We start from the raw sequence: 24,738 nt of genomic DNA on the forward strand, positions 1-24,738 counted from the left end.
GACCTTATTCTCAATACTCTGGGTTGACATCAGCTGTGCCTCTGTGTCAGTTTCAGGCTGCAGGACTTGGGGCCTGGTTCTGGAACTTGAGATAGGCCCTGCTGGTGCAGGAGGAATGCAGCAGGGACAGGGGCAGGGAGAGAGATGGCTCAGGGCCACCTCCCCACAGGGCAAGCACTAGACACTACCTGCCAAAGAGCAGCATGCTCTCCCTCAAGCCACCTCTCTCCCTGACAGATCCTGAGGCTGGGTCCCTCATTTCCAGGGCAAATGACGGGGACTCACCTTCCCAAGTGAAATGGCCGCTGGAGGGAGATTGGAGCCCTGAGCTCAGAGAACTCTGATGCTCAGGATTCCTGCCTTTTCTTGCCCCAACACTGAAAGCCCCTCCTCCGTGGGCCATGGTTCCCCCTCCACACTCCTGGGCCATGTCCCACCTGTCTTCATGCAATTCCCCTTTGTCCCTTCCTCTCGCTATCCCTGTTACCTCTGACCCTTCCTCTCCTACTTTCAGACACCTGGTGGTGCCACACTGTCTGGGAGCTGTCCAGAAGTCCATTGACAGAAAAGCGTATGATGAACCTGTTGACTTAAATTAGTAAGGGTCATGGAGATCCCACACAGAGCAAGCATGAGAATCAGCTTGTCATTTTTCCATGTATGTACATAATGTAAGCTCCACACTGACACCTAGTGAGGTTACAGAGAAAAGTGGCGTTTCTAGAGATGTTTTAGGTGTAATACCTTCTCTGTTAATATGGGATGATTTGAACACCATAAATCTTTCTATCCAAAGTTGAATTCCCAGAACTGAAGGAAGTCTAAGTTTTTTTTTTAACTTTTTTTCATTTATTTATTTTCAGCATAACAGTATCATTATTTTTTCAGCACACCCAGTGCTCCATGCAATCCATGCCCTCTAGAATACCCACCACCTGGTAGCTTGACATCCCACCCCCTCGCCACTTCAAACCCCTCAGATTGTTTTTCAGAGTCCATAGTCTCTCATGATTCACCTCCCCTTCCAATTTACCCCAACCCACTTCTAACTCCCCATGTCCTCCATGCTTTTTATTATGCTCCACAAATAAGTGAAACCATATGATAATTGACTCTCTCTGCTTGACTTATTTCACTCAGCATAATATCTTCCAGTCCCGTCCATGTTGCTACAAAAGTTGGGTATTCGTCCTTTCTGATGGAGGCATAATACTCCATAGTGTATATTGACCACATCTTCCTTGTCCATTCGTCCGTTGAAGAGTATCTTGGTTTTTTCCACAGTTTGGCGACCATGGCCATTGCTGCTATAAACATTGGGGTACAGATGGCCCTTCTTTTCACTACATCTGTATCTTTGGGGTAAATACCCAGGAGTGCAATGCTAGGGTCAAAGGGAAGTTGTATTTTTAATTTCTTGAGGAATCTCCACACCGTTCTCCAAAGAGGCTGCACCAACTTGCATTCCCACCAACAGTGGAAGAGGGTTCCCCTTTCTCCACATCCTCTCCAATACATGTTGTTTCCTGTCTTGCTAATTTTGGCCATTCTAACTGGTGTAAGGTGATATCTCAATGTAATTTTAATTTGAATCTCCCTGATGGCTAGTGATGATGAACATTTTTTTCATGTGTCTGATAGCCATTTGTATGTCTTTATTGGAGAAGTGTATGTCCATATCTTTTGCCCATTTTTTGATATGATTATCTGTTTTGTGTGTGTTGAGTTTGAGGAGTTCATTATAGATCCTGGATATCAACCTTTTGTCTGTACTGTCATTTGCAAATATCTTCTCCCATTCCGTGGGTTGCCTCTTTGTTTTCTTGACTGTTTCATTTGCTGTGCAGAAGCTTTTGATTTTGCTAAATTCCCAAAAGTTTATTTTCGCTTTTGTTTCCTTTGCCTTTGGAGACATATCTTGAAAGAAGTTGCTGTGGCTGATATCGAAGAGATTACTGCCTATGTTCTCCTCTAGGATTCGGATGGATTCCTGTCTCACATTGAGGTCTTTTATCCATTTTGAGTTTATCTATGTGTACGGTGTAAGAGAATGGTCAAGTTTCATTCTTCTACTTATAGCTGTCCAGTTTTCCCAGCACCATTTATTGAAGAGACTGTCTTTTTTCCACTGTATATTTTTTCCTGTTTTGTCAAAGATTATTTGCCCATAGCGTTGAGGGTCCATATCTGGGCTCTCTACTCTGTTCTACTGGTCCATGTGTCTGTCTTTATGCCAGTACCATGCTGTCTTGGTGATCACAGCTTTGTAGTAAAGCTTGAAATCAGGTAACGTGATACTCCCCCATTTTATTTTTGTTTTTCAACATTTCCTTAGCGATTCGGGGTCTCTTCTGATTCCATACAAATTTTAGGATTATTTGCTCCAGCTTTTTGAAGAATACTGGTGGAATTTTTATTGGAATAGCATTAAAAGTATAGATAGCTCTAGGCAGTATAGACATTTTAACAATGTTTATTCTTCAGATCCAAGAGCATGGAATGGTCTTCCATCTTTTTGTGTCTTCTTCAATTTCTTTCCTGAGTGTTCTGTAGTTACTTGAGTACAGATCCTTTACCTCTTTGGTTAGGTTTATTCTCAGGTATCTTATGGTTCTTGGTGTTATTGTAGATAGAATCAGTTCTCTAATTTCCCTTTCTGTATTTTCATTGTTAGTGTATAAGAAATCCACTGATTTCTGTACATTGACTTTGTATCCTGCCACATTACTGAATGGCTGTATGAGTTCTAGTAGTTTGGGGGTGGAGTCTTTTGGGTTTTCCATATAAAGAATCATGTCATCTGCAAAGAGAGAGAGTTTGACTTCTTCATTACCAATTTGGATACCTTTTATTTCCCTTTGTTGTCTGATTTCTGTTGCTAGGACTTCTAATACTATGTTGAACAAGAGTGGTGAGAGTGGACATCCTTGTCGTGTTCCTGATCTCAACAGGAAGGCTGCAAGCTTTTTCCCATTGAGGATGATATTTGCTGTGGGTCTTTCATAGATAGATTTGATGGAGTTCAGGAATGTTCCCTCTATCCCTACAATTTGAAGCATTTTAATCAGGAACAGATGCTGGACTTTGTCAAATGCTTTTTCTGCTTCAATTGAGAGGACCCTGTGGTTCTTCTCACTTCTCTTATTAATTTGTTCTATAACGTTGATTGATTTGCGAATGTTGAACTATCCTTGTAGCCCAGGGATGAATCCCCCCTGATCATGGCGGGTAATCTTTTTTTTTTTTTTTTAAGATTTTATTTATTTGACAGAGATCACAAGTAGGCAGAGAGGCAGGCAGAGAGAGAGAGAGAGAGAGAGGAGGAAGCAGGCTCCCTGCTAAGCAGAGAACCCGATGTGGGACTCGATCCCAGGACCCTGAGATCATGACCTGAGCCGAAGGCAGCGGCTTAACTCACTGAGCCACCCAGGCGCCCCATGGGTAATCTTTTTAATGTGCTGTTTGATACTGTTTGCTAGGGTCTTGTTGAGAATCTTAGCATCCATATTCATCAGTGATATTGGTCTGAAATTCTCCTTTTTGGTAGGGTCTTTGCCTGGTTTGGAGATCAGGGTAATGCTGGCTTCATAGAAAGAGTCTGGAAGTTTTCCTTCTGCTTCAAATTTTTGAAACAGCTTCCGGAGAATAAGTGTTATTTCTTCTTTTAAAGTTTGGTAGAAGTCTCTGGGGAATCCATCAAGTCCTGGGCTCTTGTTTTTTTGCGAGTGTTTTGACCACTGCTTCAATCTTGTTACTAGATATTGGTCTATTCAGGTTGTCAATTTCTTCCTGGTTCAATTTTGCTAGTTTATAGTTTTCCAGGAATGCATCCATTTCATCTAGGTTGCTAAGTTTATTGGCTATAACTGTTGATAATAACTTCTGATGATTGTTTCTACTTCTTTGGTGTTCGTTGTGATCTCTCCCTTTTCATTCATAATATTATGTATTTGAGCTTTCTCTGTTTTCTTTTGGATTAGTGTCGCCAATGGTTTATCAATCTTATTGATTCTTTCAAAAAACCAGCTTCTAGTCTTTTTTTCCTCTCCGGCTGCTTGAAGCTTGGCCACCATCATGAAAGACACAGTAACTATCTGGACCAGGAAGTTCATGACCAATCGACTACTTCAGCACAAACAAATGGTTATTGATGTCCTTCATCCTGGAAAGGCAACAGTACCTAAGACAGAAATTCGGGAAAAACTAGCCAAAATGTACAAGACCACACCAGATGTCATATTTGTATTTGGATTCAGAACCCATTTTGGTGGTGGCAAGACAACTGGCTTTGGCATGATTTATGATTCCTTGGATTATGCAAAGAAAAATGAACCCAAACATAGACTTGCAAGACATGGTCTGTATGAGAAGAAAAAGACCTCAAGAAAACAGTGAAAAGAACGCAAGAACAGAATGAAGAAAGTCAGGGGGACTGCGAAAGCCAATGTTGGTGCTGGCAAAAAGAAGTGAGCTGGAGATTGGACAACAGAAGGAGTAAAGATGCTGCAGTGGCTTTATTTTTGGTGATTGTGCAGATTTTTCATGAGAGGATTAATAAACTAAGAATGTTTTAAAAAATCTTCTAATTTCATTGATATGTTCTACTGTATCTATGGTTTCTACCTCATCGATCTCAACTCTAATTTTGATTATTTCCCTTCTTATGTGTGGAGTTGGTTTGATTTGTTGATTCTCCAGTTTTTTAAGGTGTAGAGAGAGCTGCTGTGTTCTGGATTTTTCAATTTTTTTGAGGGAGGCTTGGATGGCTATGTATTTCCCCCTTCAGACCACCTTTGCTGTATCCCATAGGTTTTGGATGGAAGTGTCTTTATTGTCATTGGTTTCCATGAATTGTTTTAGTTCTTCCTTGATCTCCTGGTTGATCCAAGCATTCTTAAGCAAGGTGGTCTCTAGCTTCCAGGTTTCTGAGTTCCTTCGAAACTTTTACTTGTGATTGAGCTCCAGTTTCAAAGCATTGTGATCTGAGAATGTGCAGGGAATCATCTCAGTCTTTTGGTATCGGTTGAGTCCTGATTTGTGACCCAGTACGTGGTCTATTCTTGAGAAGGTTCCATGTGCACTTGAGAAGAATGAGTATTCTGTTGCTTTAGGGTGGAATGTTCTGTATATATCGATGAGGTCCATCTGGTCCAATGTGTCATTCAATGCTCTTGTTTCTTTATTGGTTTTCTGCTTGGATGATCTTTCTATTTCTGAGAGAGGCTTGTTAAGATCTCCAACGATTAGTGTATTCATATCAATATGACTCTTTATTGTTGATAAACAGTTTTCTTATGTAATTGGCTACTCCCATATTGGGGGCATAGATATTTACAATTGTTAGATCATCCTGGTGGATAGTCCATTTCAGAATGATGTAGTGTCCTTCTGGATCTCTGACTACAGTCTTTAGTTTAAAATCTAATTTGTCTGATATGAGTATTGCTACCCCAGCCTTTTTTTGAGGCCCATTGGCACGAAAGATGATTCTCCATCCCTTCACTTTCAGTCTGGGTGTATCTTTAGGTTCAAAATGGGTCTCTTGTAGACAACATATGGATGGGTCCTGTTGTTTTATCCAGTCTGCAACCCCGTTCTGTTTTATGGGCGCATTTAGGCCATTCACATTGAGGGTGATTATTGATAGATACGTTTTTATTGACATCATGTTACCTTTGAAGTCTTTCTTTCTGTAGATTGTCTCTCTATTTCTGTTCAATGCTATTCTTGGGCTTTTTCCTCCTTTAAAGAAGCCCCCTAATATTTCCTGCAGTATCGGCTTGGTGGTTGCATAGTCTTTTAAGCCTTGCCGATCCTGGAAACTCTTTATCTCTCCATCCATTTTGAATGTCAGTCTTGATGGATAAAGTATTCTTGGATGCATGTTCTTCTCATTTAGTGCCCTGAATATATCTTGCCAGCCCTTTCTGGCTTGCCAGGTCTCTGTGGACAGGTCTGACATTATTCTGATGGGCTTTCCTCTGTACCTAAGGATCTTCTTTGTCCTAGCTGCTTTCAGGAGGTTCTGCCTACAATTCTAATTCTTCATTCTTACTTTTAGGTGTCTCGAGGACTTTGAAGAATCTCTAATCTTGGGGGGGGGGAGACCTTTCGGCCTCTAGTACATAAACGCTGGTTCCATTCATGAGATTTGGAAAATTTTCATGAAGAACTTGTTCCACTATATCTTCTAGACTTCTTTCTTTCTCCTCCCCTTCAGGGATTCCAAAAATTCTGACGTTGGAAGGTTTCAGGGCATCATTTATTTCCGTGATTTTCTTTTAGTGGCTTCTAAGCTGTTTGTTCCAGGCTTCTTCCTGATCCTTTCTCTCTATCTGTTTGTCCTCCATATCACTAATTCTATCTTCTGTCTCAGTTACTCTAGCATTGAGAGAATTTAGATTAGATTGGAACTCATTGAGAGCATTGTGAAGTTCATCCCTGGTAGCTTTCAGCTCTTCCCTAATATTGAAATCATGATCTCTGGTCGTTTTCATTTCAGCCCTAATCAATTCCGTTTGGTCACCCATGGCTTTCTCCAACCTAGCTATTGCTTGGATAATTGTTAGCCTGAATTCTCTTTCCGACATATTGTCTATGTTGATAGCCGTTAGCTCTGTTGCAGAAGGTTCATCCTCTGTATTTTTCTTCTGTTGGGCATTCCTGCTCCTAGTCATTTTGGTGATAGATGGCTGAATGGGTGTATCTGGGTGTATCGACTGTGGTGCAATCAAGGTGCACCCTGGAATGCTTCTGAGCAATCAGGGTTCCCCACCCAAATGAGAGGAAAAAGAAAAGGGAAAGAAAAAAAGAGAGGGAGAGAGATAGGAACAAAAAGTGAGATAGAAGAGAAGGTTTAGCCCAAATGGGTCCTAGGTAAGATTTATGAAGTATACAAACAGACACAGATAAACAAAAAGACTGATAAAAGTATATGAGAAGAGAAAATATATATATATACATATATGTATATATATATATTTTGCATATATATATATATGCAAATAAAGGAAGTACCTCGTCAAAAAGAACCCTACATATAAGATTTATATACTATCAGGACAAACACAAAATTATAGAAACACTGGTGGAAGAAAAAGATGGGAGAGTGGTTGTAAATTCTCGGTGTGGGTGAGGAAGGTTGTTTTGATTCTTCCTGGATGTATCTTGATATCTTTGTTAAAGGACTCAACTTTCCTAAGATAAGGGGGGATTAGGAATTGGTTTGCCTATAGGTGTGGCATTGATTGGGGAAAGGGGATTACCTTGAAGTTTAACTCTATATGAATATTAGAAAATAAAAATTAAAAAAAGGAATAAACTGGGGCACCTGGGTGGCTCAGTGGGTTAAGCCGCTGCCTTTGGCTCAGGTCATGATCTCAGGGTCCTGGGATCGAGTCCCGCATCAGGCTCTCTGCTCAGCAGGGAGCCTGCTTCCTTCTCTCTCTCTCTCTGCCTGCCTCACAGTGTACTTGTAATTTCTCTCTGTCAAATAAATAAATAAAATCTTTAAAAAAAAAAGGAATAAACTAAACTAAAATAAAAAAAAAGAAATTTAAAAAATAGAAATGCAAAAGGAAAACACAGGTGTATGTATCAAATAGTTCAGGTTAGAAGGTTATGGAACTTGATGTACTGCACATCTTACTTTGACAGTAAATAGGTTAAAAAATTATCTATATAATAATAAAAAAATTAACTATATAAAAAAATTAGCCAGAATAGTGGGATAGAATTATTAATAAAAATTGTCCTACGAAGTAGTGGTGGTTGTTCTTTTGTCGTCTTTTTTTTTTTTTTTCCCTTTCCCGGTTGGTTTCCTGGGGGGAGGGGCCTGCCACGTGGGTTTTCAGTCCCTGAAGTTCTCTCAGCTAAGTCCTCCCGCCCCCCTCAAGGGGGTGGGTTCTGAGGAAACTGTTTTTTTTCAGGCTTTTGTTCTCTGGAGGTTTTTATATTTGTTCACTTTTGTTTTTCTCTCTTGCCTTGACCGCTTTTTGATAGTTTTTGTAGGTTTAGAGGAAAGCAAACTGCACCCTGACCTCCCTCTCAGAAGCCTCAGTCAGGCTGCAGAGCCCATATAAATCCCCCCCTAGTCCGCTGGCAGAGCAGGTTCCCAGTCGCGGTCCCCCGGGACTCAGGATTTTTTGCTTGTACCCAAAACCATGGCAGTGGCCACTGTCTGGACAGCTCCAGACTGCCAGAGAAGTTCCAAGCAGTGATCACACACTGAGATTTTCCTGCTGGCCGGGCTGGGAGTGCCTGGTCTTTAGGATCCTAGAGCACCTGGCTGGCATTTGTGTGCACCTCTAGCCCACCCCACCAATTCAGTCTTTTTTCTCTTGTTCTCAAAAAAATATGTATATGTATATATGTATATGCATGTATGTATGTATAAATGGTTGATTTCAAGATACACAGTTAATTGTGAATGTTTATAGGAAGGGACCATGATTATATTTTTTATTTTGTCACTACTGCAATATATTGTCAATTGCTGGTCAGCTTGTAAAGCTGCACTTACTAATACTGATTTCAAGGATAGTGAGCACTCTTAAGCCTCAGATTCTATGACTTCTGAGACTCCAAGGAATAAGAATTTTTTCCTGGAGGACAAAAGTGTTCATTATTCTTGGCACAAGGTATACGCTGTCGATAGTCCTCCATCCCTTGTTAAAGGTGCATGTCTTTGTTCCTGGCAAAATTTGAAGAGTGCTTGCAAGAAGAGTGGCTTGAATTGAAAATCCTGGAGTGAAAGAGTGGGGTTGGAGTAGTCATGGGACAGAAGTTACTTGTTATTTAAGAAGTATCAGTGTTGGGACTGTAAGTGATCAGGAAAGTAAGGCATCCTGGCAGTCATTTGGTGTATGATGGGCAGCACTACACTAATTTCTCAATATTTCAGATACCATGGGTCATGATAGGGAGGAGAGGAGAGGAGAGGGTTGGTGCCCTCTGGTGTCTTCACTGACAAGCCCTGTCTTGTACACACAGTGGCTGCCTTCACAGTTGCCTGCAGCTCTTTACCCGAGGGTTTCCATTGGCTTCCTTGGCTTCTTTGGCCATGGCAGTGAGCTCAGGAGCCAGGTAACCAATGTCCATAAGAGCAACACTCATCTCGTGCAGGTAATTTTGCACTTGGATGGGATGACTCAGGGCTGTTCTGCATGTATTTAAAACGTTCCCAGTGGATGGAGACAGAGTTGCCCAAGCAGTGCCCTCTAAACTAACACCCTGTCCTGTGTGTTGGCTCCCTCCTTCTTCACATCTTAGCTCCCATCATTTCTTCCCACCAAAGATCCTTCCAGAGAAACTACTTATACTCACATCCTTGTTTTAGAGTCACTTTCTGAGGCACCCAATGCCTCATAACTCCTGGTGCTGCCAACAATGGTGGGTGTTGTCTCTCTGTGCCCCAGGAGAGGATCTACCTTTTAAAACACACACATTGGGGCACCTGGGTGGTTCAGAGGGGTAAGCCTCTGCCTTTGGCTCAGGTCATGATATCAGGGTCCTGGGATCGATTCCCACATCGGGCTCTCTGCTCAGCGGGGAGCCTGTTTCCTCCTCTCTCTCTCTCTCTCTCTCTGCCTGCCTCTCTGCCTGCTTGTGATCTCTGTCTGTCAAATAAATAAATAAAATCTTAAAACACACACACACACACACACACACACACACACACACACACATTCTTGGGAGATCTCAAAGCTCAGTCATGAGAACCAACTTACATTTTTCCTTTGGGTAGGAGAACTGAAAATCCACGCATGCAAGGCAGTAGGGTGACCTAGATAATAGTGAGATTATTCAACTTGTCACACAAAGTGGAATGCTCAGGCTGGAAGGAGACATACATTGTAGTATCATTATCAGTGGTACTGTTACTGAGTTCAAACATCCTATCTCTTGAAGGTTCTTCTTTGACTTCCATTTTGTCCATAAGGGTACTTCTTGGTTATATGCTCACCCTCAACTCACGTCCAGTCCTTATCTTTGTATCCAGTCCTAGACTCACTGTCATCCAACCCTACCTCCCCTACTCCCACTTTCCATGTCCCTTCCTCCTTTTCTGCTCTCCAAGGTTTCCCAAGATCCATCTTGGCTCCAGACTCCTACTCTTCAGGTGTTGGAAGATCCTTGGGTCCATCATCTCTCCTGATCCCCTCTAGTTAGTAGGAGGGGGTGTGAGTATGAATGAAGGTCTTGCTCTACCTTTCCTTATATCCTGGCCCTCCAAGGGGGAATGGGCCCCAGTCTGGAGTCCAGGATTGCCTGGATATTAGTCTATTTCAAAGAAGGAATTGAATTCAACTATAATTATACATTGGAAATAAAGGAAGTCTCAATATATTTCAAAAGAATGAAACCCACAAGAGTTGTTCTTTGATCATAATTGCAAATGTGCTGGATTAATCAAGAAAGGATAACTAGGATTTCCCCATATATTTGGAAATTGAATAGCTTTTTGAATAAAACTGCAAAAGGGAATCTCATAGGAATAACCAGTATGTTATGAATGAAAATGATACTGCATATGTGGCATTAACATAGACTTCCAGGGGGGAGACAAGATGGCAGGGAAGTAGGAGGAGGCGCCCTTTCAACCTTCTCCCTAAAGTGAGCTGATTACCTTCCAAAGATCTCTAATCACCCACGAAATCAGCCTGAGATAAGAATTATACACGTCTGGATCTCTACTGGAGCAGAAGACGCCAGTGGGCAGGTAAAGCGGAGTGGGAAAGTCGGACTGATATCAGAAGATAAACAAAAGGGGGAGGGAGCCTCCAGAAGCGACCCATTGGAAAGTAATATCCCAATACACGAGTGCCCTGCACCTGGGGACCAGCATTAACTCGGGAGTCTGGTAGAAAGCACTCAGAAAGCAAAGGATCACGGGGGGGGCGGGGGGATTGCGGGGATGGGGTTGTTAGGGTGGGGGCTTGTCCCAGACCCAGGACAGTTACCCCTGGCGCAGAGCCAGAGAGAGTGCAGCAGAGAACCCAGGTCCCTGAACCACCAGTGCGCCTGAGAGTGCATGGCGCTTGGCTCCCGTGAAGCGCTGGGAGGCTTGCCAGCCAACAGAAGCACAGCCTTTTTGCAGTCCCCACGCAAGTGCCCTGCTGTGCCATCAGAGTCCGAGTCGTGCCCCACACCCTCCCCTGAGAGAGGCTAGAAGGAGATGGAGAATCTTTTTTAAAAAATATTTTATTTATTTATTTGACAGACAAAGAGATCACAAGTAGAGAGAAAGGCAGGTAGAGAGAAGAGAGAAGCTGGCTCCCCATCAAGCAGAGAACATGATGTGGGGCTCGATCCCAGGGCCCCGAGACCAAGACCTGAACTGAAGGCAGAGGATTAACCCACCGAGCCACCCAGGCACCCGAGAGGGAAAATCTAACAGACTCCATGCTCAATGTGGAGCCTGATTTGGGATTAGTCTCATGACCCTGATATAATGACCTGAGGCAAAAATCAAGACTCTGATGCTTAACCAATTGAGCCACCAAGGTGGTCCCCCCATATCAAATCTCTTTTATCCCCTCCAGTAACCTCTAAATAGCCTTTTTGGTATTAATCATTCTAGTATTACAACCATGATTTTTCCCTCCATGAGTAATTAGCCCCTGGAATGGCAGGCACCAACTTCATAGAGCGCCATGTAAGGACACACCCATTCTAGATTAGAAAACTACATTATGATAGAATACAAAATGTTATATATGTTTTACCTTAACATAAAACATCTGTAATTGCTCTTTCTGTGATTTCTATGTTGTGTATTACTCAATTTCGGTAACATAAATGCTATTATTTAAATAAAACAACAGGGGTGCCTGGGTGGCTCAGTGGGTTAAGTCTTTGCCTTTGGCTCGGGTCATGATCTTGGGGTCCTTGGATGGAGACCCGCATCGGACTCTCTGCTCAGCGGGGACCTTCTCCCCCCCGCCTATCTGCCTACTTGTGATCTCTCTCTGTGTGTCTAATAAATAAATAAAATGCTTAAATAATATAAATGAATAGATAAATAAATAAATAAAACAATAGAAGAGAATAGGTGTCAATTACTAGTAAGTAATGGTAGGAATAATTATGCTACATTATGCATTAAAAAATAAAATAAAAGATTACTAATAAACTTTTCACTTTGTAATAGGTTTAGATTTACCAACAAAACCAAATAGAAAAGAGAGGACTAAACATTTCCATACACCTAACACAGTTTGAAAACTATTTTGCTTTTTTGTAATTCTTTAATTCCAATATGGTTCACATATATTAGTTTCTGGAATACAACAGAGGGATTCAACACTTTCATGCATTCTCTAGGGCTCATCAGGACAAGCAGCTCCTTCATCCCTATCACCTACTTCACCCATGCTGGCAACCATCACTTTGTTGTCTGTCGTGAAAAGTCTGGATAAAAGAGCTCAGACTGAGGCAGGAATCCACCAAAATCCTAGAGGAGAACACAGGCAGCAACATCTTTGACCTCAGCCACAGTAACTCCTTACTAGATGCACCTCCAAAGGCAAGGGAAACAAAAGTGAAAATGAACTTTTGGGATTTCATCAAGATCAAAAGCTTCTGCGCCACAAACGAAAACCGTCAACAAAACAAAGAGGCAACCCACAAAATGAGAGAACTTATTTGCAAATGACACTACAAAGGGCTGATATCCAAGAACTATAAAGAACTTCTCAAACTCAACACCCAAAAAACAAATAATCGAGTCAAAAAATGGGCAGAAGATGGGACCAGACACTTCTGCAAAGAAGACATACAAATGGCTAACAGATGCATGAAAAACTGTTCATCATCATTAGCCATCAGGGAGATTCAAATCCAAACCACACAGATACCGCAAAAACTGACAAGGCAAGAAACAACCAGTGTTGGAGAAGTTGGGAGAAAGGAGAACCCTCTCATACTGCTGGTGGGAATGGAAGTTGGTACAGCCACTTTGGAAAACAGTGTAGAGGTTCCTCAAAAAATGAAAAATGAAGGATGTGATATTTTACACCAGGGCTGAACCTGTTAAAAAAAAATTACATGTGGCCAAGTGATCCATGTTGCTGGCTCAATTGTTCTCAGGATACCTCATTTTTCTCTTCCTCCCCTTCATCCTCTTCAGCAGTAACTGGACAATCAAATATTTCATTTTATAAAGACATTTCAAGACTGGAAGGATGTAGAGTGAGTTCAATGAGTTTCAGGCTGAAGGAAAAAGATGACAGTAACATGGAACCCCCATATCCTGGGGGACCGACAGGTTTGCAAGATGGGTGGCCCATCACAGTATTAATTCTTCCAATACTGGGGACATTGAAGTGAGTACACATGAGCCTAAGTAATGCCTTTCTGCAGCCTGGATGGGGTGCGGGGTCTCTGCCTCAGGGATTTAGAAGGCCAACAGTTGTTCAGGGTCTTTTAGAGCTGAAGGATTAATCTGGATTGCTTGATTGACTCACTGACTTTATTTATGATAAGAAAATGTTGGTCACAGTTTCACGACATAAAGAATTGAGGCAGGCAGTCAATACCTTAACATCTGCTCTCCAGGGTTATGTTTTTAAAAGACTGGATGTGTAGAAAACAAATCTGACTTAGGCACCAGCCAAAGGTTTTTAGCTCATGGGTTGCAGCTGCCAATACACAGGGGCCATCTCTGCCTCACTGATATCACAGATCAGAAACAGAATCTGTCACAACGAAGATGTAATATTTCATCATGAAGGGTTTTTTTTTGTTCAAAACAAAGTTCACAAATTATTCAAACTAATAATTTATTATGTTGTGCTTTGTAGCAAATGAAAAAAAATATTTTAAAATGAAAGAATATTTTGGGAGTGATTTAGATGTTAAGTTTTGTGCAATAAACAATTTAAATCTTAGGGGATCACAAGAAAATATTGAAAGCCCAAACTCTGGAAGGATTCTGAATTTAGAGTATTATAGATTATTATAGTGTTTATATGCCTAATCATATAGTGATAGTAAGATCTAGTCTTATATGTATAACAAAATTCAAAAATAATTTGTAATGCTACTACAACATTATATTAGACCTGAAACACTATTGAGAATATTCAAAGCAAAATGCTATCCCCTGGTTATTGACGGGAAAACAGGTAAAGCCCATCAGTGAGGAAAAGCTTCAATTATAAGAGATGTCATATTAAGAATGGATAAGGGGGGCGCCTGGGTGGCTCAGTTGTTAAGCATCTGCCTTTGGCTCAGGTCATGATCCCAGAGTCCTGAGATCAAGCCCCACATCGGGCTCCCTGCTCTATGGGAAGCCTGCTTCTCCCTCTCCCACTCCCTCTGCTTGTGCCTTCTCTCTGTAAAACTAATAAATAAAATTAAAAAAAAAAAGAGAATGTCATAAGGGGAGCACCTGGGTGGCTCAGTGGGTTAGAGCCTCTGCCTCAGGCTCAGGTCATCATCCCAGAGGTCTGGGATCGAGCCCTGCATCGGGCTCTCTGGGGAGCAGGGAGCCTGCTTCCTCCTCTCTCTCTGCCTGCCTCTCTGCCTACTCGTGATCTCTGTCTGTCCAACTAATAAATGGAATCTTTAAAAAAAATTGTCATAAGGGTGTGCCTGGGTGGTTCAGGGGGTTAAGCACCTGCCCTCTGCTCTGGTCATTTTTCAAGGTCCTGGGATCTATTCATGCAGCAGGCTCTCTGCTCAGCAGAGTCTGCTTCTCCCTCTGCCTAAGCCCCTCCATACATGCTCTCTCTTTCTCTGTCTCTCAGATTAATAAATAAAATCCTAAAAACAAAGAATTGGGTCATAAAGATAGATGATACATTGGTTGATTTTCTTAGCATGGAGAAGAAATAAGGTATGTTAATTTATGAAATCAATAAATGGTTAAAAAAAGGATACCGGCAAAAGATTGCTTATATCCACACACTGCATGTTAACTAAGTAGAACTTAAATAAAAATTTGAAAAGAAAAAATAATTGCCCATATCCAGACATAAGATAATGGAGCAACTGCAGCATGTTTGGAAAAGAATGGAAGACCTTTTTTCTTCCCTCACAATGATTACGTCCACTTGCACCTTGCTCAGAAAATAACCTTAAGAGGGACGTCATCTCCATTTAGGAGATGCAAACATGCATCTTTCATATTCCATATTTCAATATGCAAACTTTCAAAATTTCATACTTAGGATATATGATTTTTCCAAATTCAATGAACTTGGGAGATATTCTCAGGTCTTAGTCATAAACAGAAAATCTCCAATAAATACACTATAATTAGATGAAATCATACAGATGCATATAGATTACACTTCTTTTGTAATATGTCAAGGTGCATGATAGTTTTAAATGGGTGAGAAACGTTAATAGAGATGTAAACAACAAATCCTGAAGGGACACAAAGTTGCACGCTCACCAGAAGGTCTGTTTTCTTTACAAGTCACAAAGGAACCTAAAAGTAGGTGTGAGGCATGGAAAACTCAGGAAGAGCTATGAATATGATATCTGAATTAGAAATAAGCAACAAAGGGAAAAAAAGCGGGAAGTGCATGAATCAGTGGAGCTAAGCATCTATTTTAATATCTTCAACAAATAGCAGCTTTTTTTCAAATGCTGATTCACAAATTTTGCTTAGTACAATCTTTCGCATATTGAGAAGTGGTCTTGACACTTTGAACAGAAGAAATCTCAGTGGAATCCTGCGAAGGAGCTCTTACTGAACTCTTTTTAACCAACTTAAAACTGCTGAAGATTGTTACTGGCTCATGAGAAAATTAGAAAACATGGCAAATCTCAGTTGAGAATAAAGAGATAAGCAGGGGCACCTGGGTGGATCAGGTCTTGATGTCAGGATCCTGGGATCGAGTTCCACGTTGGAGTCCCCACTCAGTGTTGAGTCACCTTCTCCCTCTGCCTCTGCCTCCCCCTCCTCACCACTGTACTTACATAAAATCATTAAAAAAGAAAACAGAGAAAAGGAGATGAGGTAGAAGTCATGTTTTGAAGATATTATTGATGAGTTTCCTTCCAATGATCACGAGAAAGGATAAATAAAACAATTCCAGTTTTCCTTGTAAATTTAACCTTAAAAAAATGAGAGGTTTATGGAATCAGGGACCTGTCAAGTTTGCACTTGTTTTCCAACTACTGTAACATTGTTGGAAAAAAATAAACACTGAAAAGTAATAAAAGCATCAGTGCAGGACAGTCTGTGCTTTTACCTGGGGTACTGGGTCTAGCAGAACTCAGAGAGCGGGATCCCAGCTCCTCCTTCTAAAAGGTCCTGAAGGTCAATGGTTCTTGCATTCCTGGCCCAACCCAATGTAGCTCCAGTTTCTCTGAAGCTGAGTCACGATTTCTCCCCAGAAACAAGTCGGCATTGGTAAAAAAAACCAACCACAGTATTTCTGTTGCAGTGTCCGTGACCTCTCAATCCAGAGACCCTTGAGTAAAATAGGGTCTTCAAATGCCCTCAGGGACAATGAGGACCAAACTCTGGGAAGAGCCCCAATATGTCATCCCCTGTACTTTCTCACCTACCAGCATGTTCTGGGGAAGCTCCCAGAGCCCCCTACGCAGCACTCAGCCAACAAGGCAGCTTCTGTGTCACACCTCAGGAGGCAAGAAGTTACTGCAAAGGCCCCAGGTTCTCCCCAGGGCATCGGGTGAACCGGCTGGAAATACAGCTCTGGCTCTCTATCCTGGGGCAGTGAGAATGGAGCTGGATCCCATGACCTGGGAAGAAGGAGGGCTTTGCAGGATCCAGCAGCTCTGCTGCAGAAGGGATTGGGAAGAAAGGGCCTAAAAGGGGACAGAAGCATACACACCCAAATCCTCCTGCTGCTGATGAAGGGATGGGTCTCCTGTCAGGGACCTCTGCCCTGCCCATCCCTCAACAGGGAAACTGTGGGAGGACTGTGGGGCATCATGGGTCTTACCACAAACACTGCCACCATCAGCTCCACTCAAGGCCCCCCTGTGGTTGGGGGGCAGCTGGTGAGGTGAAAACCCTGCACAAAACCTGGATTAATGCAGGTCCTCCTCACCAGGCTCTCGGGGCCTCACAAGACACTTCATTCTCTGCTCACTGTCACAGTAGACCACTGCCTGGGGACAGCCACCTGTCCTGCTGATCATTATCCCCCTAAACAAGCAGGTGCCATGTGCTCAAGAGGATCTGTCACCAGAGTTAATACAAACACCAGCAGATCTAAATTCAAACTGGGCCCCCTCCCCAGAAAGGTTCCTGGGGTCCCTGCAGTAGAAGTACCACGAAGGGTAATCTTGCTCTATCCTCCATCCCTGCACTGTTGCCAGGGTGATATCTGTGCCTGAAGGCTTCACCCTGTGCCCTCGAAGGAGAGGGACTGTAGGTCCCCCTGAAGGGAGATGCTGACACAGAGACAGAACCATGTACAGTTTATTGGGGAGATACCAGGAGAGACAAAGCACAGGGTACAGGATGGGCAGGGAAAGCATTCAGACCACCAGGCAGAAACATTCATATCTTGACTAGATATAAAAACTCATTGGAGCCTGGTTGTTGGAGGTCAAGGAAGTCTTCAGATTACAAAATGATTACCCTGTAAGGCAAGATGATTTGGGTTAGTACAATGGGATCTTATGTTTTCCTAAATGCTCTCTGCCTCCCATACTGTATCTGAGGCCTTGGATGAACACTTGGGTGTGTGGCCACATCTGTGAGTCTGTATGTAATAGACAATAATTGTCTTCACATCTCACATAGAAATATCTGATTGTACCTGTTCTCTTAACTATATTTTACTTCACTGTGGCTAGGACCTGACATTTAATAGAAAAAAGGGGGCTCTTTGCCTTGTCTTTGAAATGACAATTGCCACTACCGGGGCTGAGGTATTACACTCTTAGTGTATTTTGTGGACTTAAATAAACATTTTTTGATGCTCATTGGCATGGAGCTATTTTCATTTAAACAGTGAGAATGGTGAATAGTCAGAGCCCAGATTCTTTGCCAATTATTATTATTTTTTTCTTTTTGAGACAGAGACAGAGAAAGCACAAACTTGTGAGTGAAGACGGATGGGGGAGAAGGTAAGGGAGAGAGAGAATCCCAGATAGGCTCCACACTCAGCACCGAGCCCGACTTGGGGCTCAATCGCAAAAGCTCGAGATCATGACCGGAGCAGCAATCAAGATTCTGCTGCTTAACCCACTGAGTCGCCCAGGAGCCCCTGCAGGTTCCTTATGTACTTCAACTCCTATTGTTCTAGTGACCTCAGAATCCAATATGTTCTCTCTATGACAGATTAAAATAAAAGCGGAGGCCCTGAGAAGGCCCCACTGAGAGCTGGTATTTGGGCTGAGAAATCTGGAACACAGGCAAATCTGGAAACTGGGACTGAAGTCCCAGGGAAGTGCAGAGCTACAGGCAGGGTAGTGACGCAGATGCGGAGGCCTGGTGACAGGGCTCCAGCTAGGGCTGCTCCTGGCCAACCCTGACTCTCCCACTAACAGTCTGACTCGGGCTGAGGCCAGGGCGGCCACCCTTCACTGGTTTCCGTCTTGTCTTCATGTTTTCTCACTGCGGGACTTAAAGTCAGCCAGACAAGAATCCCCAAAGACCAAGTTAAATTTCCAAATCTCCACGATACTCTTTCACATGGTTCAGAATTTTCAGAAATTCAGGGAAACAACGCTCTTCACAGACTATGAGTGAAGGGATTCATGGCAAAAACGACATTCTGAGACAAATAACGGCGTGATCCACACTGTGTGAGTGAACACATGCTGCAGTCGGTGTGGACGGCGTGGTGTCTTCACACTCACTCTCAAGCTGCTGGCCTGCCGGGAACGGCCTCACCCTCCCTGAGAGAAGCCCAGCCTCTCCCTGAGCACCTCGGGCCTTCTGGGCATCCACGACCTCCTGTTTCTGTGTGACTCAGGGCTCCCTCCCTTTTTTCTGGATACATCTCTAGTTCTTCCCTTATACAGAACACACGGTCTATGTCCTGTCATCAGTGTGTCCCTCCCTTCTCTCAGACACACACCCTCAATTCCTCACATTAAGGCCTCATCCCTCCCAGAGCACAGAGCATCATCTCCGTACCATATGTGTGTGACACCTGCTGAGCCCAGCGTTCGGAGAAGGGCAGCTCTCTGCCACAAGGAACCTACAACCCTCTCAGTATGACTGGAAGACAAGGCCCATCAATTCTAAATACAGAACAACCAGAAGAAAGTTACTATGTCTAGCAGCCTTCACTCTGCCATACCACGAGAGGCCTGTGGGCAGCACCGCTGGTCCTTGTGAGGACGCTCCAGCATCTGTATCTGACCCACACCATGGAAAAGACAGAAGCTTCTCCACCTGGAAGTGACTGAGCAACATTCCAACAAACCCTCTACACCTGCATCCGGCATCTGCCACTTTTTCTTTCATTCTCACCTCCCAGACCAGACAAGACCGTTACCCACAAGTTTCTAAACTGCAGAGGACAAGGGCAGACCCCTACGCTAATGAAGAATGAAGGGACCACAGGCCTGTGTCAGGCGTTTATACAACTAAGGAAATGACAGCTTAAACCCTACACGCCACAGATGAAGTGAGAGGTGTTTCATCCCTCCCAGAACAACGTATGCGGGTGCTGGATGTGCACGACGGTAAGAGACAGATGTCTGCCATTGTGCAACGGAGACACTTCCTTCCCAGCAATGGCACCTGCCCACTGCTCAGTGTGTGCAAATAGCCAGGAACATGCACGTGTGTCCTGAAGAACTTCAGAATCATACAGGGTCCCCAGCCTGGTTTCCCCTTGAATGTCAAGCCCTGAACACAAACTCTGCCTTTGCTCCACTGACACAACCAGAAGGTGATCTGGAAATAGACACCTGTAAGCTCTGCATGAAGACTTGCCACTTTGAACAGGAAACGACACCACACACAGACCCCAGGATATACCCAACACACACAGGCCAAGACACTGTGCTGCCCAGAGAGGAACAGGATTCCAGAAATGGGTACAACTGAAAACACCCCAGCATTTACTTGGTTCTTCTCTGGGACCTTCTCGGGCATGGTGCTGCTATTGTCCCCTTGAACTCCACAGGCTTCTGATTTGGACCGAAGGCCTAGAAGGGACAGAGGTGGTTTCAGACTGGCGACGACCACACAGGATTCAAGCCAACCCTCTACCCCTGCCCCAGCCTATTCCCCTCTCTCCTTCTGGAGGGTCCACTGTGATTCTCACAGGACTCCCCTGACCCTTGTGGACGAAGACGGGAACTGTCCATCACCCTCGCAGATACGACCACTCTGCCTGGGACATATGTTTCCAGAACTAATCTATAATGCTGGACAACTGGGGTCTCCACATGTGAGACTGATGTGAAGGTTGTGATTTGTCCAGCCCAGAGCCCAAAACGTCATGTCTGTGTGGTGCACCTGAGCAATGCTTCTATGTCTGTCCTCTGTGGAATGTCACTTTCTGCTCCATAGTAGAAGCCTGATGCCCAGTTCTGTATGGTGAACCAGACAGTCCATGAGATGGACGTCAGACAAAGTGGAGCAATGTTACCATGTCCTCACTTGGGCATATTGCTGCATTGCAAAGCCTTGTGGTACCACCTCTCCATACTCTCCACTGACAGAAGTGGTTCAACTATGAATAAGCTCTATGACCCATGTCAATTCAGATCATCTCACCATGTGGTGGGGGAACGAGGTGTGCCCGAGGCCCCCATGTCCACCACTGTGGAGGTGGATGAGGAGGAGGGAAGTCTGGTACATTCCACCCCATGTGGTAGGGCATATGGAGGAGCCCTGGGCAATGAGGGAACTCTCTCACACCTCTAGCGACCTGCAGAACAGACAAGAAAATATTTTAGCAAAACAGACAAAAGTTGCAACACCAAGAAAAGAAACCAAAACAAAGAGCTCTCAGCATCCGGCTCCTTCTCCAATACCACCTTCCAGGAGAGCTGCATCATGCTACAAAATTTACATGCCCCTCCCAGCTGGGGCCAGTCCAATGAGGGTGGAGAGGGCAATGGCTGTTACAGGAATAGCCTGTCACAACACATCACTGCCCATGTCGGCCCACATTCTCCAGCAAGAAGTCGTGTCTTAAAGATGAAAAAGGATCATTGCAGACTAAAGCAGCACATTCCAGACACGGAGGCATCGACATCCTGGACAACACTTCCTCTATCCTCCTCAGCCACCAGAGAAGATTTTGCTTTGGTCATAATAGAGAGAATGTGACGAAACTGAATGCCCTTTCTCCACAAAGTTTCTGAGCCACTTGAGGGGAATCGTTGGCCTGTAAGTCCCTGACTCTCCCCACGCTGCCTCGCTCCTGACAAAGGGGTCCTCTACTCTCTACAGTTTCTGTCCATGGCTACAAAGACACTTGAGGAATTAGGGCCTTGTGGTCTGACAGGGGCACTGGAAAAGTGTCTTCCGAGGGACATGATACCAAAAACCTTTATTTACACTCATCAGCTGTGCTTGTCTTTTTTTTTTTTTTTAAAGATTTTATTTATTTGACAGACAGAGATCAGAAGCAGGCAGAGAGGCAGAGAGAGAGAGAGAGAGAGAGAGAGAGAGAGAGGAAGGGAAGCAGGCTGAGCAGAGAGTCTGATGTGGGGCTTGATCCCAGGACCTAGGATCATGACCTGAGCCTAAGGCAGAGGCTTTAATGCACTGAGCCACACAGGCGCCCCCTGTGTTTGTCTGAAAACATAGTCATTTGGAAATTTCAACCTACTGAGTTCCAGAGTAATTTTGTACAATGGGAAATGAAGATGGGAAGGCCATATGAGAGAATTCCCAAAAGGGTATATGCTTCCCAGTGGAAAACTCCACACGTGTAATGAGAAAAGAAATCAACTCTCACAGTAACTTAGGACCCAGTGACCTGCTCCTGGAAACCCAGCTGAAGGGCTGGGAGGCAGTGATCATGCATGTAATCACTGATGTCCCCCTTAAGAACATGTGACCCAGTGTGAGATTACGACAGTGCACATAAGAGCTTTGACACTTCAAAATACTTGTAGACAGGGTCTTAAGTGGGCTGGTTCTGCAAGGCACGTTTTCCATCAGAAGTAAAATGGAGATGACTTGTGAAACATGCCCTGAGAACATTGCAGACTGCAAAGGAGACAGTATAAAATGCAGAGAGAGTTTTCTCCAGTTTCTGTTTGTGAGGATTCCCAGACCCATCTATCCCCAGCATGAGCACACCAGTGCTCCTGAACGTAACCTAAAGGGAGTCGGGCTGGCCAGAGGACTTCACTGTGGAGGGAGGGGACCTCCTCCCCCAGTTACTTCCCCGGAGTGCACTGTGGGCAGGCAGGGGTACACATCCACACACACATCTTCCCCACCACCATGTTCCAATACTATAGCATCTGTGCCAGAACGGCTATCCGCCCCCTGTGTCTCACCTAGCACCTGGGGTGAAGAGATGCCATGGGGAAAACTACTGTCACCACATGTTAATATAGGTCTGCACACCTCGACAGAGACAAGAGTGTGACACCAAGGATAATCAGCTAAGGAAAAAACTCCACTCAGGACAGGCCAGTATCTACAGCTGGGACCACACCTCCCCCATCACAGCAAACAGAGCAGCTCCTTCTATACATTGAGAACAAACACAATGAGAGGCCATGGGAAGCCAGGTGTCCATGCATGGAAGTGCAGGTGCTTGTGGGTCAACCGGAAGCCCACCAGCATCCCCCCTGACCAGCTCTGCTTTCCTCCCTGACAATGGGATCTTCTACACTCCACAAGGGCTGTCCATGGCCACAGACAGCGCTGAGGAGATAGGAGTGTCCGGAGTCCTGCAGAGGACCTGGAAGAGTGCTTTCTGAGAGAAACAGGACCCCTTAGAGTGAGCAAGACCAGCTCTGTGGATCCCTGACATTCGGACAGTCCTTAGCTCAGGCACAGAGCAAATGCCTAGTCCTGGGTGCTGAGAACCACTGATGGGCCGATTCGATACCCCCAAATGGGAACCAGTGTGTCTGGAGAGCACAGGCAATGCTCCCAGGATGGGTCGGGAGAGACGCTATGAGCTGGCACAGCCATCAGACCCTATCAGAACCTGCTCACGGAAGCATAAGTAAAACACGTGTGAGGTGTGGGCCTTGCAGAGAGTCACTGGGATTCCCTCCTCAGGGCTGCTGCTCCAGGGGGTATTTTCTATGACACACCTGGCACCTGCCAGAGTTCATCATCATCTCACCCAGGGGCCAACTGGAGGGAATCTAGCTGTCGTCTTCACCCACTCAGATGGGACGCACGGGAGGTCACAGCTCACCTTCTCCACAAACACTCAAGCTGCCCAAAGCATGTGGGGCAAGTGTGACGCGGTCCTGGCTTTTCCCATTTTCCATCTGAGGACCTCTGCAGACACCCTCCCAGGTTAGTCTCCTGACCCAAATACTAAAAATGCTCCAGCTCCCGCAGGAAAGCAAACCGCAAGGAGTCAGCCAGGCTAGCTGACTTCACTGTGGGGTGAGATGTCACCCTCCTCGAGTTATGTACACACACACATACACGCACGTACACACACACACACACACACACACACACACGCATGAGGTGAGCGTCCTACCATCCCGTGTCGCAAAGCATCTACAGCTTTGGGAGGAAGCACAAATTTGAAGATCTCTAAGGGAGCAGGTGGAGGCTCCTGGGTGAACAGCGTGCACTCTGAAAGGGATGATCACAGGACACACACCAAGGCCACAGGATAGGACAGGGACCTGTCCACACTGCAATCCATTTCAGAAACAGACACAACTAAAAATGCCCAAGCACTTACCGTATGCATCTCTGGGTCCCTTTGAGGGTTAGTGCTGCTGTTCATCCTGGGAACCACTCTAGATGCTAGATCAGACAAAGGTCAGATGTTTATTGTGGTTTCATGCCCTCCATGCCTTCCTCTCCCATCTTGCACTCTTTCCCACACTTGGGTCCCTTATCAGAGGGTTACTTGGGTCCCTTATCAGAGGGTTTCACCCGTGACTCAAGTGAGTCCTTTGCAACGAGAGACACCAGTCACCTCTTGCGTGAGACACTCCAGGGCCCTGGTTCCAGTGTTTCTGTAAGCAATCCATCACGTGTAAACAGGTCGGGGTACAACTGGCTATCAACACTAAAATTGGGGTGCTCAACACACATCAGAAAAAAATCACTTTATCTTCATAGATTAAACACCTAAGTGAGAATAGCCTTGTGTGGGGACATCCACAAACCCTCAACATGAACAGCCCATGTTCTCTTCTCAGGCCACAGGTGGATGGTTCATTTGTCCATCCTGCAGTTGGGACCTAGAATGAGTGACTGGCCAACAAATAAACATTTCAGGGAAGAAACAGACTTTGACATTTGTATAGTCATGAACAAAGAAATCATAGACAGATTGAGCAATAAAGCTATGGCATTGCACCGATAACATGAGAGGAGTAAAATATATTTCATTGCTCAATATGGTCCTATAGATGACAAATAAAACAAAAATATAGAAACCTCCATAATGAGTAAATAAATGCCCTTTTTCACCAATAGTCTTTTTTTTTTTTTTTTTTTGTCAAGGTGACCACTGAGTCAAGGTGGGAAGGGCGCTCGTCTCGCACCTTCTCAGGCTCAGCTCTTCCGAAGGGGGTAGCAAGGGTAAGGTGTGGAGCGGTGTGAGCTCCACCTGTCACGGGGGCAAGTGTCCTGCTGCCTGGGGGCATATAAGAAAAGCACCCTGCTGTCACCCC

General features: G+C 44.4%; 1 protein-coding gene and 1 pseudogene across 5 annotated transcripts in view; one reads left to right on the forward strand and one right to left on the reverse strand.

Moving 5' to 3' along the window:
* The window catches only part of LOC309854488 (uncharacterized protein), a 59,535-nt gene that overhangs the window by 34,391 nt on the left and 406 nt on the right, over positions 1-24,738 (reverse strand). For 3 of the 4 annotated variants that reach the window (XM_082713757.1, XM_082713758.1, XM_082713756.1), the window contains exons 3-5: positions 23,796-23,860; positions 20,669-20,822; positions 20,012-20,094 (exon numbers count right to left, since the gene is read on the reverse strand). In XM_082713757.1, coding sequence (XP_082569883.1) covers positions 20,012-20,094; positions 20,669-20,822; positions 23,796-23,860 — 302 coding nt within the window. Of the gene's footprint in view, positions 1-17,361; positions 17,568-20,011; positions 20,095-20,668; positions 20,823-23,795; positions 23,861-24,738 lie in introns of those variants that run through there. The other variant, XM_082713759.1, reaches the window with a different exon arrangement.
* On the forward strand, positions 4,061-4,578 carry LOC309854498 (small ribosomal subunit protein eS24 pseudogene; annotated as a pseudogene). The gene has a single exon. The product of its transcript is annotated as a small ribosomal subunit protein eS24 pseudogene (transcript).

The sequence above is a fragment of the Mustela nivalis genome (assembly GCF_964662115.1).
Source record: "Mustela nivalis genome assembly, chromosome: 19".
NCBI classification, from domain to species: Eukaryota; Metazoa; Chordata; class Mammalia; order Carnivora; family Mustelidae; genus Mustela; species Mustela nivalis.